General features: G+C 47.7%; 1 protein-coding gene across 1 annotated transcript in view; it reads left to right on the top strand.

Annotated features, from left to right (window-relative positions):
• The window catches only part of LAMC1 (laminin subunit gamma 1), a 111891-nt gene that overhangs the window by 70806 nt on the left and 23882 nt on the right, over positions 1 to 17203 (top strand). Inside the window, exons 3-13 of the mRNA XM_037035347.1 lie at positions 1451 to 1581; positions 3564 to 3730; positions 6793 to 6981; positions 7789 to 7906; positions 8361 to 8459; positions 8556 to 8692; positions 9288 to 9410; positions 9501 to 9690; positions 10001 to 10113; positions 12547 to 12768; positions 12878 to 13066. Of these exons, the coding sequence (XP_036891242.1) occupies positions 1451 to 1581; positions 3564 to 3730; positions 6793 to 6981; positions 7789 to 7906; positions 8361 to 8459; positions 8556 to 8692; positions 9288 to 9410; positions 9501 to 9690; positions 10001 to 10113; positions 12547 to 12768; positions 12878 to 13066 (1678 nt within the window). The remainder of the gene's footprint in view (positions 1 to 1450; positions 1582 to 3563; positions 3731 to 6792; positions 6982 to 7788; positions 7907 to 8360; positions 8460 to 8555; positions 8693 to 9287; positions 9411 to 9500; positions 9691 to 10000; positions 10114 to 12546; positions 12769 to 12877; positions 13067 to 17203) is intronic.

The raw sequence follows: 17203 nt of genomic DNA on the forward strand, positions 1-17203 counted from the left end.
GTTTGAGCGGTGGCTCCTATCAGGGGTGTGCCTCCGTTGCCCGGGGAGCCTTCCCAGAGCACAGACCCCCCAGCTCTGCACTAGCTTGATACGCCTTTAGAGGGGATTCCCAGGTGCGTTCCCAGGAGGGGCTGGAAGGGGAGTGGTGTCTTTGGGTGGTTGTACGTCACGCGCCACTCCAAATGTAAGCGTTTTAAACAGCCACGAGCTGTTATTCCTCGCTCATTCTGTGTAGCCCTGGGCTTGCTCCTGGCAGGTGAGCTCGAAGCTGGGTTTCTCAATACCTGCCCCTGGCATCCTTTAAGATGCCGGACGAGGCTTCTGCATGGAACGGTGGGATGATTCCAAGAGGACAAGTCCCACACAAGTCCCTTGGTGTGCCTACCAAGCCTCTGCTGGTGTCACATTTGCTGACGTCCCCTCAGCTAAAGCAGGTCACGCGCCCAGGCCCAGCATCGGCGTGGAACAGGGCTACGCAGGGTGTGGGCACCGGCAGTCACGATTGCTCGGCGGTGTTATCATAACAGCCTACCCCAGATGTAAACATCTGTCTAACACTGGCTCAGTGAAAGGGCATTTATTATAAGGGCTTCGATCTCCTAAAACCCCGGGGAAAACTGCAGCCTCCATCCCTCCCCTTGGCCATCATGGTGCGCCTACCAAGTCACTCAGTCGGGGTTTCCTCAGATCCGTTCCTTTGCTCGGCAGATGTTATTTGAGCACCTCCTATGCTAGAGAAGCTGCAGTGAACAGAACAAAAACTTCCTGCTTGTGTGGGGCGTACAGTTTGCTGGTGATGGTGGCGGAAGCAGATGCTAGACATAAAATAAGGGAAATAGGGAGCTTGGGGGCTGTTAGCAATTTTAGATAGGGTGGCCAGGGAAGGCCTCAGGGAGAATTGGCATTGTGGGGAAGAGCAAGACAAGACCGACTCTGGTTGGTCGGGGCCACCGTGATGTCTTCCCCAGATCTGTCATGGTGGATTGGGTGTGGAGTGGGGGAAAGATGGTACCCAACGGGGAGGAGGAGACAACAGCCAGTGTGTCTCGCACGAGTGCGGCATCGCGTGGGCTGTGTGCTCGCATCTCTGACTGGGTCTGGGGCGTGGATGCAGGCTGGGGAGAAGGGGCACGTGTGTCAAGCGCCTGGTATACGCCAGGCATTTAGAAGTACGTTTCATTTAAGCCTCACAACAGCCTGTGAAGAGACTGGTTTTATTCCTGCTTGTGGGACTCTGAGCGGTAAAGTAGCAACAAAGATCGAAAAAAGGAAGAGTCAAGAAAGAAAAAATTCTTAAGAAACCAAAGGAACCCTCGAGGATTACAACGGATGCGATGCTGGAAGAGGACACGAGTTCAACGCCACATGAACTGTTCAGAAAACACTGTCGCATTCATGCCTCGTATCTTCAGCCCCTGACTTTTCTGATTTTGTTTTTGTTTCCTGACAGGAATGGGTAACGGCCACTGACATCAGAGTGGCTCTCAATCGCCTGAACACCTTTGGAGATGAAGTGTTCAACGACCCCAAAGTTCTCAAGTCCTATTATTACGCGATCTCTGACTTCGCCGTAGGTGGTAGGTAAGTAATCTGTTAAAAACTCTGAAAGTGATTGGGGCTTTGGTTGAGAAGTAAATGCAGCAACTGCTGAGAGTTATATTAATAATGTTGTTAGAACTCATTATCGTGGAAACAAAGTACATAATTAGGTTTTCTGAAACCTTTCTCAAATCAACACACTTAGCTAATTCTCACTGACAATTTAAGTACAAAGTTCTGTAATAGGCACTGTGAAGCCGTCAGGGAAGTGTAAGACTGACATGCACCTAACCGAGAAGAACTTGACCTTCCAGGATCCTACAAATGCCTGGGCAGGCAATGTGTGAACATGGGAAGAGCTAAACACTGGTATCGTCCCATGCGTTAGATGACAAGATTCCATATGCCCGAGAACACCACACAGCTGGCAGACTAGAGAAGCAAGTGGGCTGTCAGCTGGGTCTTGAGGGACAGGTGGGATTTGGCTGAGTGGGGAGGGTGACTGGGTCGAGTACAGGAGAGCGGGCGTGTCGTGAACAAAAGCTTAGAGTTGGGACAGTGTAAACCTGCTTGACTTAAGGAAAAGCTCTTACATGAACTTGTAGAGCCGTGAACCAGAGAGGGGGTTTGGTAGCCAGAGACCTGCCACAGCAGGAGAGAATCTTGGACTTGCATCCCCTGCATGGAACTATGAGGCCTCAAGAGTGGAAACATCACTTTTGTACGCGGCGTTCCTGGTGCAGACTGACGCTCAGAGTTGATGGAAGCTGCTGCCATGAGAAGTGACGTTGCGTTTTGCAGTCGGGCTGTGGTATCAAAACAGTGGATTAGAAAGGTTCCTGTGGGCATGTACGTAAGAGCAGAATGTGCGTGAGAGAATTTCTACTCTCGCTCTGATGCTGTGTGAGTGAGGAGGCGGGGGACATCAGGGTGGTGACTGTAGAACGGAGAGGGACATTTAGATGCATTGAGTTGTGAAGGAGGAGTCACCAGGATGTAGTCAACGGTGACCGTAAGGGTTAGTGAGCAGGAGAATGGTACCAAAGCAGATGAAGAAGATGAGTCCATTAGGGGAGGTCATGAGTTTGGTTGTAAACATGTGAAATTTAGACATAAACATCTAACTCTGTGCAGCGGTTCAGGAGTGTGGAAGAAAATGAGAGCTGGAGATGTCAGTCTGTGACTCATCCTGGTTGTGCTGTCGACGTTTCAGAAGTGTTTGGGTGTATTTTTAAGTGGTAGTTGGAGCTCGGGAACCGACTGCTGTCTCGAAGGGAGCAAGTGAGGGAAACGCCAGCGTCCCGGAGCACGCGCTACTTACTCCTGGGGGTCTCCACGAGTCCTGCGTCGATCGTTTCACCTGCAGCTAGGGGGTCCTTCAGGGATCCTTCCCCCAGCCCACCCGTGGGGATAGCAGGCTGCCAGAGACCCATCTGGTAGTGAGGAATCCAGTGACTCTTGGCGACCTTCTGATCGGAATACGTTAAAATCATTATGGCAGATAATTGCTGACCTAATTATTTACCTGCTATGTGCCCACACAACCCTGGGCACATACGTAAAGCAAATTCTTGATCCTCCCAGTAACCTTATGAAATAAAGGTCATCCTCATCCATATTTTACAGCTAAGTTGCAGGGCGGGGCTCGAAAACCAGGCCGCCTGGCTTCTGAATCCAAGTTCTTAACCAGTACGCTCTGCTGCTTTTTGACACACACACACTTGACCTTGGGAAGCAATTCTGCAGACGTCCTCAGACATCGTTAGGGGCTCTCTTCTCCTGTCTGGTTTATGCCCTGTCCCCTGTTAAGTAGACCTGCCTCTTTCGTCTCCCTGTTTAATTTTTCCTCACACCCGAAAGCTCAAGCGGCCCTTACTTGATGTTGCTCAGCTCCTCAGGTCCCAGTTTCGATTCATAAGTGCACGCCGAGGTTGTTGTGAGTCCCCCGTGTGTGTCCTTTTCCTGCATCCATTTCTGGGACTTGGGAGCGGTTTCCTATTTCTGAGCGTGTCTTCCCTCCGCAGGTGCAAATGTAACGGGCACGCCAGCGAGTGTGTGAAGAATGAGTTTGACAAGCTGGTGTGCAGTTGCAAACACAACACGTACGGAGTGGACTGCGAGAAGTGCCTTCCTTTCTTCAACGACCGGCCGTGGAGGCGGGCGACCGCCGAGAGCGCCAGCGAGTGCCTGCGTGAGTGCCCGTGGCGTCGGTCCGCTCGGTTACCGTGAGAACTTGCAGAGGTGGAAGAGGGCACGGGTGACTTCCACTTCTGTCCCCTTGAAAGGAAAACTCTGAAAGGCTGTGCTTCCTCCATGACTTGAGGACGTAGGGCCGTCAACCACATGCCTGTCAGAGGCACGTCATAGAGGAGGGCGGTTGGCTGTTAACATAAACTGTGCTGGTCGTGTATTTCCTTCCTGAATACACACCAGGATGGGCACTAATCTGCAAGGCCTGGCGCTTTGCTCAGGTCCAGATACTGGGCCGCTGTGGCCTGCTCTCATGTAACGGTCTTTCTGGTTTTTTTCCTTGGTGCCCTTTAAAATATTCGTCTTCCTACAATGCTCATTGACTCCAGAGCCAAGGTCATTGACTCACGTGTGTCAGCTACAGTGAGTTCTAGACTGAGACTACCCTTCAGAAGCTTATTTGTCAAAATTATTTTTCCTGAATCTCAGTAAAGGGCACAATGGCGAGAATTTTTTGACTCCTCTCATGCAGAGGTGGGTGGCTTTGGGCAGAAAAGTAGAAACTAGTGTTCCGTGGAAAAGATAACACACTGTTTATTCCTTCATTGTCTTTGTTTATTCCGAACAGATAGAGAAGGAATCTCAGGAGAAAGAAACTGCGAAAACATGTGATTATGACTTCCCAAGGTCCTAAGAAATTTTAAAACAGCTGTTAATTTTTTCATGTCCTACAAATATGCCTTATCATATTCTCTTGGGAATAAAGGGAATTAGAAGGAAGACACGCTGAACTGCTCTTAAGAAATTTTAAAACAGCTGTAATGTTTTTTATGTCCGTAATATGATAAATATTCCTTATCATATTCTCTTGGGGATAAAGGGAATTAGAAAGAAGGCACTCTGAACTTGCAGGAATTGCTGGCAGAAACCTTGAGAAAGAATTGATATCTTGGCTTATGACTATTTCCATTAGCTGCCCCGAGCAGATTTTCTTATTCATCTTTTCTTTCCTTTAACTAATCCGAGATTTGCAGATGGATCTTACAGCCTCCCCCAGCATTCCTAAGCAGTTGCTTGAGCCCATTTAATTTTTTCACTGACCCGTAACATCCAGTGTTGGAAGCTACGTGGCCGAGGCTGGCAAAAGAAAGAAGGAAATACTCCTAAGATGTGCCATCTAAATAAATGTACACATGTGTTTGCGGCGCATTCTCTTTAACGATGCGGTCCCATTTAGAGGCTGTCCGGGAACATTTTGGGAACACCCAGTGCGCTCTGTCACCCGCTTACCACTAGCAAATGAGCCGCATGTGGTAGCTGACGGCCTTTAATGAGGAGCGGAGTCAGTTTGCTTTCCTCTCTGTCCTTTCGGCACTGTGGCCCCTCAGAGAATGAAGTTTTTGGAGGTTGTGACAGGACACCAGTATTTTCCAGGTTCTCGAGCNTGTACACATGTGTTTGCGGCGCATTCTCTTTAACGATGCGGTCCCATTTAGAGGTTGTCCGGGAACATTTTGGGAACACCCAGTGCGCTCTGTCACCCACTTACCACTAGCAAATGAGCCGCATGTGGTAGCTGACGGCCTTTAATGAGGAGCGGAGTCAGTTTGCTTTCCTCTCTGTCCTTTCGGCACTGTGGCCCCTCAGAGAATGAAGTTTTTGGAGGTTGTGACAGGACACCAGTATTTTCCAGGTTCTCGAGCCGTGGAAGAGAAAATGACAGCTGCCTTCTCTCGTACCAGCTGCTGCTGAGGGTGCTGCAGCCTGTGCTGTAGCTGTGGGTTGGAACAGTGGGGACCAGGAATGTTCTGGCTCGTGGTCTCCAAGCACCAGACTCGTTTGGTGGGGGTGGCTGGGTGATGGCGGGATAATCTGGGGAGAATTGAGGGGAAAGAAGCAGCAACTAAAGAAGGGAAAGGAAGATAGAGAAGTTACTTAACACAGCTCTAAGTTTATTGCCAGTGATTCCAGTGTACACAAAATTTTCAGGGCAATACCGTAAAAGAACTGATTGTAAATGATGGAAGAAAAGAAAAAGAGAATATGTATAGTCAGATATTTTAAAACAACAACTTCCTGATCTCTCCGAAATCAAGGAAAGCTTTATTTTTAATTAGTGCTCAAGATACCACCTGTACTTTGGGCAGAATCAGTCATTCTGAGAACATCGTCTGACTATAAACACGATAAAGAATTTCTGTGACTACAGATACTTGGTCTTCAAGTATGGTTGTGCCCTGTAGGGGGCACCGTCGGTTACATCACAGATGACCCAGTCAGCACTGTGGCTGGCTCCCCAGTGGATGCACGGACCTGCTGGGTCCCCTTTAATTCTGCTCACATCTGCACAGGCACTGATTTTAATGCATGTGTCTCAGGCTAGCCCTGTCTGGATGTACACATAATCTCTCATTTGAAAGGTAGTATCTTACCGTATTTGGATCATCTGAGGCCTGAAATGTTAGGGTAAATTGAAGCCTGCCTACACACTGGCACCTTACCTTGTTCTTGAGGTTGGGATAAGGATGAAGGAAAAAGATTCAGAAACACTGTGACTTGGCTTTTGCTTGTGTAGGAACAGTGGCCGGGAGGTGCCTTTTATGGTAGTGCTGTTTCCGATAAGGATGAACGTTTCCTAGCATGCTGGCAACCTGGCTCTATAAGGCTTGTATTGACATACTGTTTTTCTTTTCTTTCTTTTTTTAATGAACAGTGCATCTGGTAGCCAACATGGGGGGAGGGGAGGGGAGGGAGGGAGAAAGAGAGGAAGACAAATACCAATTGGTTGCTTTTCATAAATGCCCTGGCAGAGGACTGAACCCACAGGCTTACGCATGTGCTTCCTGACCAGGAATCGAACCAGCAACCTTCTGCTTTGTAGAATGATGCTCGACCAACCCAGCTCCACCAGTCAGGGCTCCGGTGGTCTTCTTACTCCAACACCACCTGTCACAGATGTGGGAAATTATGATTTGGGTTTTTTTTTGTTTTGTTTTGAGTCTTGTAAAAACACTCTTTACGTAGGAACATGGGTCTCACTTAACGTGTGTGTTTGCCTGACAGCCTGTAACTGCAATGGCCGAGCGCAAGAATGCTACTTTGACCCTGAACTCTACCGTTCCACCGGCCATGGTGGCCACTGCACCAACTGCCAGGATAACACCGACGGGCCCAACTGTGAGAGGTGCCGGGAGAATTTCTTCCGCCTTGGGAGCACGGAGGCCTGCTCTCCATGCCACTGCAGTCCAGTCGGTGAGTGACGGGCGGCGTCTGCTTCGGCCCGATGGGGTGAAAGCCGATGGGGGAGCAGTCCCTTTATTATCTCCAGGTGATAAAGCAGCCTCCTAGGCAAGTGCACAGGCTCAGTGTGGAAGTGCGGACGTTACTGTGCTATGTAAACGATTCAGGATCTGCCTGTACCCCCACCTCCACTCTCTTGAATCCCATTGTCGGACTTTCTGATGGTTTTCTGGGATGTATAAAACTGGAGTTGGCCTGAGTAATGGTTTGGAAAGAATTAGCAGCCAGATCTTAGAGAACTATTTGAACTCGACTGTAAAATGTTAGCTGCTCCGTGAGTTCTTCTTTGTTAATGACTTTGTTTAGTCTGAAATCCTTAGTGTGCTGAACTTTTTTCATGTCAGTGTATATTCATAGCTGTCACGTGCTCTTAGTCCATTCTGTTCATTCAGGAGTTTGACCTTTGTATTTGGTGTTCGTGCCGGTACAGACTTAAATTCTGGACATGACCCTCAAGGAGCGGTGCTTTCTCACAGAGAAGGGACAGGCCTTACATGGCTAGTTTACCACTGGGTGCGGAGTGCCCTGTTAGTGTTCTCAGCCTTGATCAGTAGGGTTGCGTCTGGAAAGGTAAAATGGGGTGGCTTAAGAAGGTTCGGTTTCGAGAGAATTCTGATTTAAAATGTGATCTTTGGTCTCAGTTCCCATCTAGAGATTACAGGTTGGTGTTCTGGCATTGTCTTTAGTTACCGATTGCTTTTCTTTGACATACTAATGTTGCTTACCCATCTGGTGGCTGACATGCCTTTTAAATCGCAGGTTCCCTCAGCACGCAGTGTGACAGCTACGGCCGATGCAGCTGTAAGCCAGGAGTGATGGGCGACAAGTGTGACCGCTGCCAGCCTGGGTTCCATTCTCTCACTGAGGCAGGATGCAGGTGAGACTTTTCCAAAAGTCTGAAGGTAGAATCTGAAGGTAGTTCCCTTCGTAATAAGGATCTGCCTGTACCCCCACCTCCACTCTCTGAAGTGGAGGGGGCAGAATCTGAAGGTAGTTCCCTTCGTAATAAGAGGTCTTGTGGTTTATCTGCAGCAATGTAAACATTTTTTCCCAAAGTAATTGTCGGCAAGATTCAAGACTCCTGGCTATGACGACGACCCAGGGTTGTTTGTACAGAGATGGAGCAGAGTTTGAAAATGTAAATGGGATGGGCATCCTTGATTGAAACCAGGTCTAAATCCAAAAATGAGACTAATACTCGTTTTGCTGTATTATGTTTTTCCTTTAAAAAAAAGTATTGACAAGTAAAGCCAAAGGTTGACTGTAAGAGTGTCGTTTCTCTCCTCCTGTCCCTCCTTCTCACATCGCTCCATCCGCTCTCCCTCCATCAGGCCGTGCGCGTGCGACCCTTCTGGCAGCACAGAGGAGTGTAACCTCGAAACAGGAAGGTGTGTGTGCAAAGACAACGTCGAAGGCTTCAACTGTGAGAGGTAGCTCGTTCTTTCTCCGCCTGGGTTGTGTCTTCTCCGTTACCCTGTCTCAGGCACCAAAAAAATAGCACCTGATGGTCCCTTAATCTTTTTCAGATGCAAACCTGGATTTTTTAATCTGGAATCATCAAATCCCAGGGGGTGCACACCTTGCTTTTGCTTTGGCCATTCCTCTGTCTGCACCAACGCCGTCGGCCACAGCGTCTACTCTATAAGCTCTACTTTTCAGATCGGTAATGTAGACCTTCCGTCCCCTAGAAGTGTGTGACTAGACTTCGGGCATTAAAAAAAAATCGGTAACTGTTTGAGGATCTTTTTGAGGGTGGCAACACTTCATGTTTTCTAATGAACGTGATTCTTCTTATTTGGCTTTTTTGCTGCTTTGTTTTTGGGTTTGTTTTTAACCATCCTATGTAATTCATTTTTGTGCTTAGTCATTATTTTTTAACTTCTCATGTTTCAATTACAGTTGGCAGACAATATCCTATTCGTTTCAAGTGTGTGGCACAGTGATTGGACCTCAGTAAATCTAGCGCCCCTCTGTCACCACACATGGTTACTACAGTGTTGTTGACTGTATTCCCTGTGCTGTACTTTATGAAGACATGTGTGTGGTTTTTTAAATTTAGCATAGTTAAATGTTACCTACAGTAAAGCCAAAGGTAAACCGAAAGGTACAGCGTGGACAGGTGCCGCTGTAGGATTCATTTCTTTGGAAGCTTTCACTGATGTCCTTCTCTATACTCTCTGTACTTCCGTGGCACTCAGAGAGGTGAACCCAAGGTGTTTCCCCATAACAGTGCTTGTGTTTCCTTCCTCTGCTTGCAGATGAGGACGGGTGGCGTGCGGAGCAAAGGGACGGCTCTGAAGCGTCCCTGGACTGGTCCTCCGAGAGGCAAGACATCGCCGTCATCTCAGACAGCTACTTTCCTAGGTACTTCATCGCTCCTGGTAAGTGAGGCTGGCGAGCATTGGGGGGTGGGGGGGGCGCTTCTCCGGAGTCTCATTCTCACGTTCCTGCCCCGTGTGTCTGCATTCCAGCCAAGTTCTTGGGCAAGCAGGTGTTCAGTTACGGGCAGAACCTCTCCTTCTCCTTTCGAGTGGACAGGCGGGACACTCGCCTCTCTGCGGAAGACCTGGTGCTCGAGGGGGCTGGCCTGAGAGTGTCTGTGCCCTTGATCGCGCAGGGCAACTCCTACCCAAGTGAGACCACTGTGAAATACGTCTTCCGGTAAGACCTCATCACTGTACAGTCTGACTTGGCCAGAATTATAGAAGTAGTTTCTTTACCTGAGCTTATCAGGCCTCGAGGTGGATGTTGGAAAGAAACTTCAGGGTTCTGAGGGGGTCTTTGTAAAAGGGAGCCTCCCCCTGGTCTCCTACGTCCTTGCCGACTGCACTGTCAGACCAGCAAACTGGTGTCTGACTCGCTCACACTGTCGGAGCATTGCGTTGTTGGTGGCCCAAATGAGTAGGAAGTGCTTTCTTGGACCCCAGATTTGTCCTTACAGAAGTTAATGTGGCCTCCCCTTTCTTTCCAGGCTCCATGAAGCAACAGATTACCCTTGGAGGCCTACTCTTACTGCCTTTGAATTTCAGAAGCTCCTTAACAACTTGACCTCTATCAAGATCCGTGGGACATACAGTGAAAGAAGTAAGCTATGATATGAGTGAGGAGAGCTGTTTAACAAGATGATTGGGTAGAAGGAGTCGTAATATGCAAAAGGGTATCTCTAAAGTCCTGATACTATAACTCTGATGCCAAAGAAGTGGTATAAACCACGTCATTGTACATGAGTTATGTATAAGAAAATGTATTTTTTAACAACTCCTAAGAATTTGGAGAAAACTTATTAAGATTAGGAAATACTATTGTTTTATAATGGATAAACCTATTGTGATTGATTATATGTAAATAGATTGTTCTATTTCAGAAATTAAATTCAGAAAATTTCTGAATATAATTTTACTGACTCACAGGTCTTCACCTTTATTTATTGCTCTGTAATTATCAGGCCTCTTAACCACCAGGTAAATTATGAAAAAGAAAAAAATTACTGAATGAACATTGACTATAATTTTAGATAAACAAAGCCATTTTAAGTATGCCTTTTACATTTTCTTCCCGTAAATTTTTTATTGTAATGAAGCCCTTTCTGGAGAGAGGCAGGACCGGGGCAGTGGAGTCAGAGCGGCTTTGGGAGTGGCGTCAGCAGCTGGGAGGTGTTGGTTTCTTTTTTAATAGAGGTGTAATGGGCAGACACCGTTGTATGAGTTTCGCGTGTACAACATAATGATTTGGTATTTGTATATACTGTGAAATAATGGCCACAGTAAGTATAGGTAACCTCTATCACCGTACAGAGTTACAGAATTTTTCCCCTTGTGATGAGAACTATCCACAGTTACTCTCTCAGCAACTTCCAAATATGCAGTATTAACTGTAGTTGCCACAATGGGCCGCACCCCCCGGTGATTGATTTGGTTTATACCTGGAAGTTTGTGAACCGCCAGTCTCTGTTGTCCATAGCTATGAGTTAAGTGCTTTTATGTTTCTTTTTAAAGATTCCAGGTATAAGTGAGATCTTACAGGTTCTGCTTGCTCTGACTTATGTCACTTAGCATCTTGCCCTCAGGGCCTTGGATGTGCTGGTTTCTGAGATGCCTTGCGTGACTACCCAGATGAAAATGTCTTATAGGCACCGTAGTTAGAAATACGAATCTGGAGCTTAGGACTGGAGATCTAGAATTAAAAGATTGTCAGTATATGGGCAGTAGTTTTTAAACTTGGAAACTTGGAAGAGAGAAGAGAACATGCAATTCTGGAAACATAGTTATTTAAGGACCATGCCCTGAGCCTCCAGAGAGAAAAAGAATTTTAAAGAGGAGAAACAATTAACAAGTTTAAGGGGATAAGCCCACTGGGTTTTGGACTGGGTGACTAAGGAGCTGCTGGTTAGGGGGTTTTTTTGTTTAAGAAGTATTGAAACTACAGTGCTTTGATAAATGATTTGAAGGTCAAGAAGTAAAGACTGTTCTTTTAAGAAATTTGCCTACAAGGGAAGGGAAAGAGATGGAAGATTTAGGGACAAGATGGAAGGAGGAATATTTTCAGGATGGGGAGACTTAAATGTGTAGTGTTGGCAGAACATTAGCCAATGGGAATGTCTCTCATGATCTGATTGTTGGGAAAACTCACTAACATATTTAAAGTTAACTAAGTTCAAGGCAGTGATAGGAGAGATGTCCTTCAGCCTCAGGTTATCAAGTTCTAAGAAGTATATAAGCAGCAAATGATACGTGATAACATAGGGAAGTACCCTTGAAAGACAGGCTGCCAGAGACAGGAGTGGGACGGAAGTGAACGGGAAACGTGATCCAGGCCTTCCACCTCCATGGCGCGCTCCTGCTGTGGGGTTGGAAGAACCATTGGTCTAAGGCAGCATAAGGCTGCTTCTGTTTTTACTACTTTTTTTTCTGGAGATGGGAAAGTATTGTGATACACGACGATTATAATTGCTTTGGAAGAATTGCTTACTCTCTGAAGTAGCCCTGAGTATTAGAACTCGTTTGCTTATTTTTGCTGTTCAATTCAGGACAAAAAAATATAATTGAGTGGTACTTGCTGACAGGTGCTTTGCCCGCTTTCCTATCCTTGAACTCTACGATGAGTGTCTGCTTTTGTCACAAAAGAACAAAAACACTGCTTTGTGACTACAGACCGAAACTCTTCTTATCCTCTGTGTTCTTGCTCTTACATCTCATCTTGCCCCAGATTATGGTCCAATTGATGCTTTTCATTGCTAATATTGGTGATTGGGAGAACTGTAAAATCTACTAATCTTGGGGGAATGTGTGCATGTGTGTGAAAACCTAAGTTTGCTATGCTGTTATTCAGACATAGCACCAGCTACCACATGGTTGCTCTGAATGCTATTTTCTGCTTATCTTCTCCAATAAATGAACGTACTAATGGTTGATTGTCTCTGGAATTTGGGGTCTGGTCGCTCTTTGATAGTACTGACTTTTCACGAGCCTTTGGAAAACAGAAGCAGTTTAGGGATTCTCTTTCCCACACAACATGCAGGTGCTGGATATTTGGATGATGTCACCCTGGCAAGTGCTCGCCCTGGACCCGGGGTCCCTGCAACCTGGGTGGAGACCTGCACCTGCCCCGTGGGGTACGGAGGGCAGTTTTGTGAATTGTGCCTCCCGGGTTACAGAAGAGAAACTCCGAGTCTCGGGCCGTATAGTCCGTGTGTGCTTTGTACCTGCAATGGACACAGTGAGACCTGCGACCCCGAGACAGGTAAGCAGAAGCTCCTTGGGGGCTGCTAGGCCTGAGTCCTCCGTAGCAGGTGGGGAGGAGATGCTCATTGTCCTATCGGCCTGTCATCTCACGCCCGCTCTCCACGTAGGTGTTTGTCACTGCAGAGACAATACCGCAGGCCCCCACTGTGAGAAGTGCAGTGACGGCTACTACGGAGACTCAACGGCAGGCACCTCCTCCGACTGCCAGCCCTGTCCGTGTCCTGGGGGCTCCAGTTGTGCTGTCGTGCCTAAGACTCAGGAGGTGGTGTGCACCAACTGCCCCACCGGTACCACTGGTGAGTCTGCTCCTCCCGTCGGCCTGCAGGGTTCTCTCCTCCGAAAACTTCTTGGGAGAAGGGCTTTGGGGTGTCCACATTTTTGTTTGTTTGTTTGGCTTGATGATGGCAATTTTCCTAGTAGGCCAGGTATTGCAGAACACAGGTTTATCGTAGATTTATCAAATGCGTATCAGGTGCTTTTAATAGCTAACATATTTATGACCAGGTACTTCCCTGCTTCATGAATCCTCACGGCCTTGTGAGGTGGGTTCTGCTCCCACGCCCACTTTCCAGCTGAGGAAACTGAGGCACAGAGATGGGCAGTTACGTGGCCAAGCCCGTGCTCAGGCCAGGCCTGGAAGCAGCCAGCATTTCAACCCAGGCGTGACACTCCCCGGGCCACTGCAGTGCCCTCCCCCTCACGAGATGAGAGCCCAAACTTGGCTTTTAGTTTTGTGGGGCTATTATCCTGGGTGTCTTGATATAAGGTGGTAATGAAAAAATTTGTTTACATTCTTTCTCAGAACAGTTTTTCCAGAGTATCAGAGCCCATCACATGTAGTTGGGAAAATGCGTTCTTTTTTGTGTGTGTGTGTAGCTTTGGATAGGCCAGTGTTTCCATTCTCTGAGTTTCTTTCTTTTTGATAAGAACATAGAACTAGATCTTTCCCAGCTACTCAAGGAGCTGCCCCCCGGCCACCCGGGGCTGGCTGACCTAGGGGACGGAGGTTCACTGCTGCGGTCTGACCCCTTCCATCCACTTCAGCCTTTGCTCCCTGGGAGGTGCTGGCCGGGTTTCTGATACAGCCTTTGACTGCATCACGAACCTTTTGTTCCAGTGATGTTGCTACAGAGCGTAGAAATAAGTGAAAAAACAAATAAAACACCGAGCTAGTAATCTGTATCTCTTGTGTTCCATCCAAACATTCTTTGTTCATTGGGCAGCATCCAAACACGCCATCATCCTTCCACCGACCCCTCCTGAGCACGGGGCATTGCAACACAGGGACTCCATCATTTGCTTCGGACGGTTGAGAAAATAAGGAGAGGACATTAGTCTAGAATTTCATATTTTTGACTCTTTCCGGCCCTTGTTTTGTTTTAAACAGGGGCCCGACAGAGTCTCGCGCAGACAGACTTCTCTGGCCTCATTCTCCACCACCCGCTCGCACACACAGCTCCACCCATCCTGGGCTTCTTGTCATCCTGCCGATGGGCCAGACTCTGTGGCCTGTGATGTTCTCTTTCAGAGCGCCTTCCCCACTCTCTCCATCCAGACCTCCCTTTCCTTGGCCAACTCCTGTTTCTCCTGTGGGATTGGGTTGAAACATCACCTTCCCAGGAAGGCTTTCCCATGGACCCTCCCTGCACTCCTACCCGGATGCTAGGTTCTTGGGGCCATTTAAATGGCTGCCACAGCAGCTAGTGAGTGTCCCACTTACAGCAGCTACTCTTGGAAAAGTTTCGTACGACGTTTGGTGGTAGATCCCCTTACTCACTTTGTTATTTCACTAGACAGATGGCGATTGCAGGATGAAACAGTTAAGCACAGTAGGATCATTCTCATATCTATACAAAATATTACCATTGGTGGGTTGAGACTATTTTGGGGATGCTTAATGGAGAGATGGCATATAATGTAGGAAATGAATAGTTGGTCACTAATCAGATGTTTCTCACACAAAGCCTGTGGAATATATTTGTTTTATTAGTTACCACCTGGCTTGAAGGGAATGATCTATAGCAGTTCTTGAGGGTGTTAATTAGGGCGTAGATATCCATAAAAACAGCATGCTGTAAAAAATACTCTCATTGGTCTTTATCATGCTTTATGTTTTGCATAGTAGTCTTTATTTGATATTTTTATATTTATTTGTTTATTGTCTATCTTCCCCTCCTACTCCTCCACGCCCCACTTAAGTTCCCTAAGAGCAGAAACCTGTAACTATTTTACACACTTTTGATTTGCTAATGCTCAGAATAGTGTTTAGCATACGTGTTTGTTCCATGAATACAAATATTTATTGACTAAAGGAATAGAGATTGCAGCCCTGGCTGGTGTAGCTCAGTGGATTGAGCACGGGCCTGCGAACCAGATGATCGCGGTTCGATTCCCAGTCAGGGCACATGCCTGGGTTGCAGGCCAGTTCCCGGCAGGGGACACACGATACATTGTGTGTCCTCNCACTTAAGTTCCCTAAGAGCAGAAACCTGTAACTATTTTACACACTTTTGATTTGCTAATGCTCAGAATAGTGTTCGGCATACGTGTTTGTTCCATGAATACAAATATTTATTGACTAAAGGAATAGAGATTGCAGAAACAAGGTAAGATTTCTCCATTTAGAAGACTTAAAGAATGTAAATAACCTGATAGTCACTGAGATCTAAAACATGGTTTGCATTTACACTTAATCTTTAAAACCTTTGAGGTAAATTAATAACAACAGTCTTTTTTTAACCACTTTTTGAGCGCACGGTGTTGGGAATATAAAAACGATTAAGGGATGGTCCTGACTTTTTAGGGGCTCAGAGAGTGTGGAGGGAGCAGGGATCATTGAATACAGTGTGGTTAGTTCACATAGAGGGGTGCCCACAGCAGGCGAAAGGGGAGGGAAGAAGCATGCCCCTCCCACTGAGGGGTGACCAGGGGAGGAAAACTAAGGCCCAAAGCCGTAGACCCCTGCAAGGCCATACAAGTTGTACAGCCAGGGCCTTAACCCACATCCTAGACTGGAAGGCAAGAGGGTAAACGAACTGTAGCTGCCAGGAAATATTTTGGAGTGAGGGCCTTTCATGCCCTACCATGTAGCTGTGTTTCAGGTTTTTTACCCAGATTTTTTAAATTAAGCATTATTCAAAACAGGTGTCAGGACATTTTAAATGTGGATACTATCTAGAATAGCTAAATTATCTGATGAGAGAGCAGGACTGAACTGCTGTCTTCATGCTGATCTGGCCAGGGGTCTTGGGTGAGGGTCTGGTAACTTTACAGTGGAGACGAGCGGGCCCCCTGCTTCCTCTCTCCTCTTAGCATCTTGTTTCTACACCGCCCGCCACCCCTGTGCCGCCCCAGCCACGTTTTCTGGTTGCCGGTAGCCGACGGCGGGGTCAGTTCCAGTCCTCATCTGACCCAGTCTCTGCAACGCTGGACACTATGGGCTGCTTGGCTTGCTCCAGACCTTTTCTCCTCTTGCCTTTTTTGACACTCCCCTCCCCCGGGTTTCCTCCTACCTCTCTCCGTTTGGGTCTCCTTCTATCACATCTGATTCTCAGCCTAAGGCTTTCATGTCAACTTGACGATGCTCTCCCCGTAGCCGAGCAGACCCCATCTTCAGGCCTCGAAGCCTCTCTGTGCTACAGGCTGTCAAATCTGCCCCTCAGCCCTGACCTCCCTCTCCGGAGCGCTGGCTGTCCACTCACCAGCTCCACGTGGGTGGCGGGCTGGAAGCCTTCTGCACACCCCTCCTTGTCCACTCGTCATCTGTGTTCACGCTGACGAGACCTGCACACACCGAGTCAGCCAGCAGCCTCCCTGGCGAGGGCAGAGAATCCATTCCAAGGCTCCCTGTCTGTAGGATCCTCGTGGTTTGGTGACCTTAACCCAGGCTCGCAGCTCCTGGCAGATGGCCTCCTCCAAAGCAGTTCTTTCCAGCCAAGTTAGACACTGTTAGGTACTGGTAGTGGTGCCCTCCACCTACCCACTGTGGCCCTGGTTACAGAGCCCACCAACCCTGTGGCTTCTGTCAAAATGCTCCACCCTCCTGCGCTCTCCTGCACTCTGCCCACACTCTGTGGATAGTGTCTCTACTAAACGCTCCTCAAGCCTTGCTAATTTGAACGAGCCAGTTCTTTTCTGCCGTGATCTTGATTCAGGTGGTAAAGGAATCTCAAATTTCAGCAAAATCCAAGCTTAAATCTTTGATTTGCTCTTTTTCCTCTCTCAGCCCTGTTCCATCCCCAGTTTCTTGCATCTCAGTAAAAACACTCCCACCCACCTGGCAGCTGAAGCTCAAACGCTAGGCATTGCCTTGTTCTTCTTTCATTTCCCAAAAGTGACCAGCCAGCAACTGCGACTGGTTCTACCTCAAGTCTGACCACTTTTCACTCCTTCCGCTGCCACCCGCCTGGTCCGCACCACTCCGCTGTCTCCCT

This window comes from Sturnira hondurensis, unplaced genomic scaffold (genome assembly GCF_014824575.4).
Source record: "Sturnira hondurensis isolate 20B ecotype Veracruz unplaced genomic scaffold, ASM1482457v3 Scaffold0022215, whole genome shotgun sequence".
Classification (NCBI taxonomy): Eukaryota; Metazoa; Chordata; class Mammalia; order Chiroptera; family Phyllostomidae; genus Sturnira; species Sturnira hondurensis.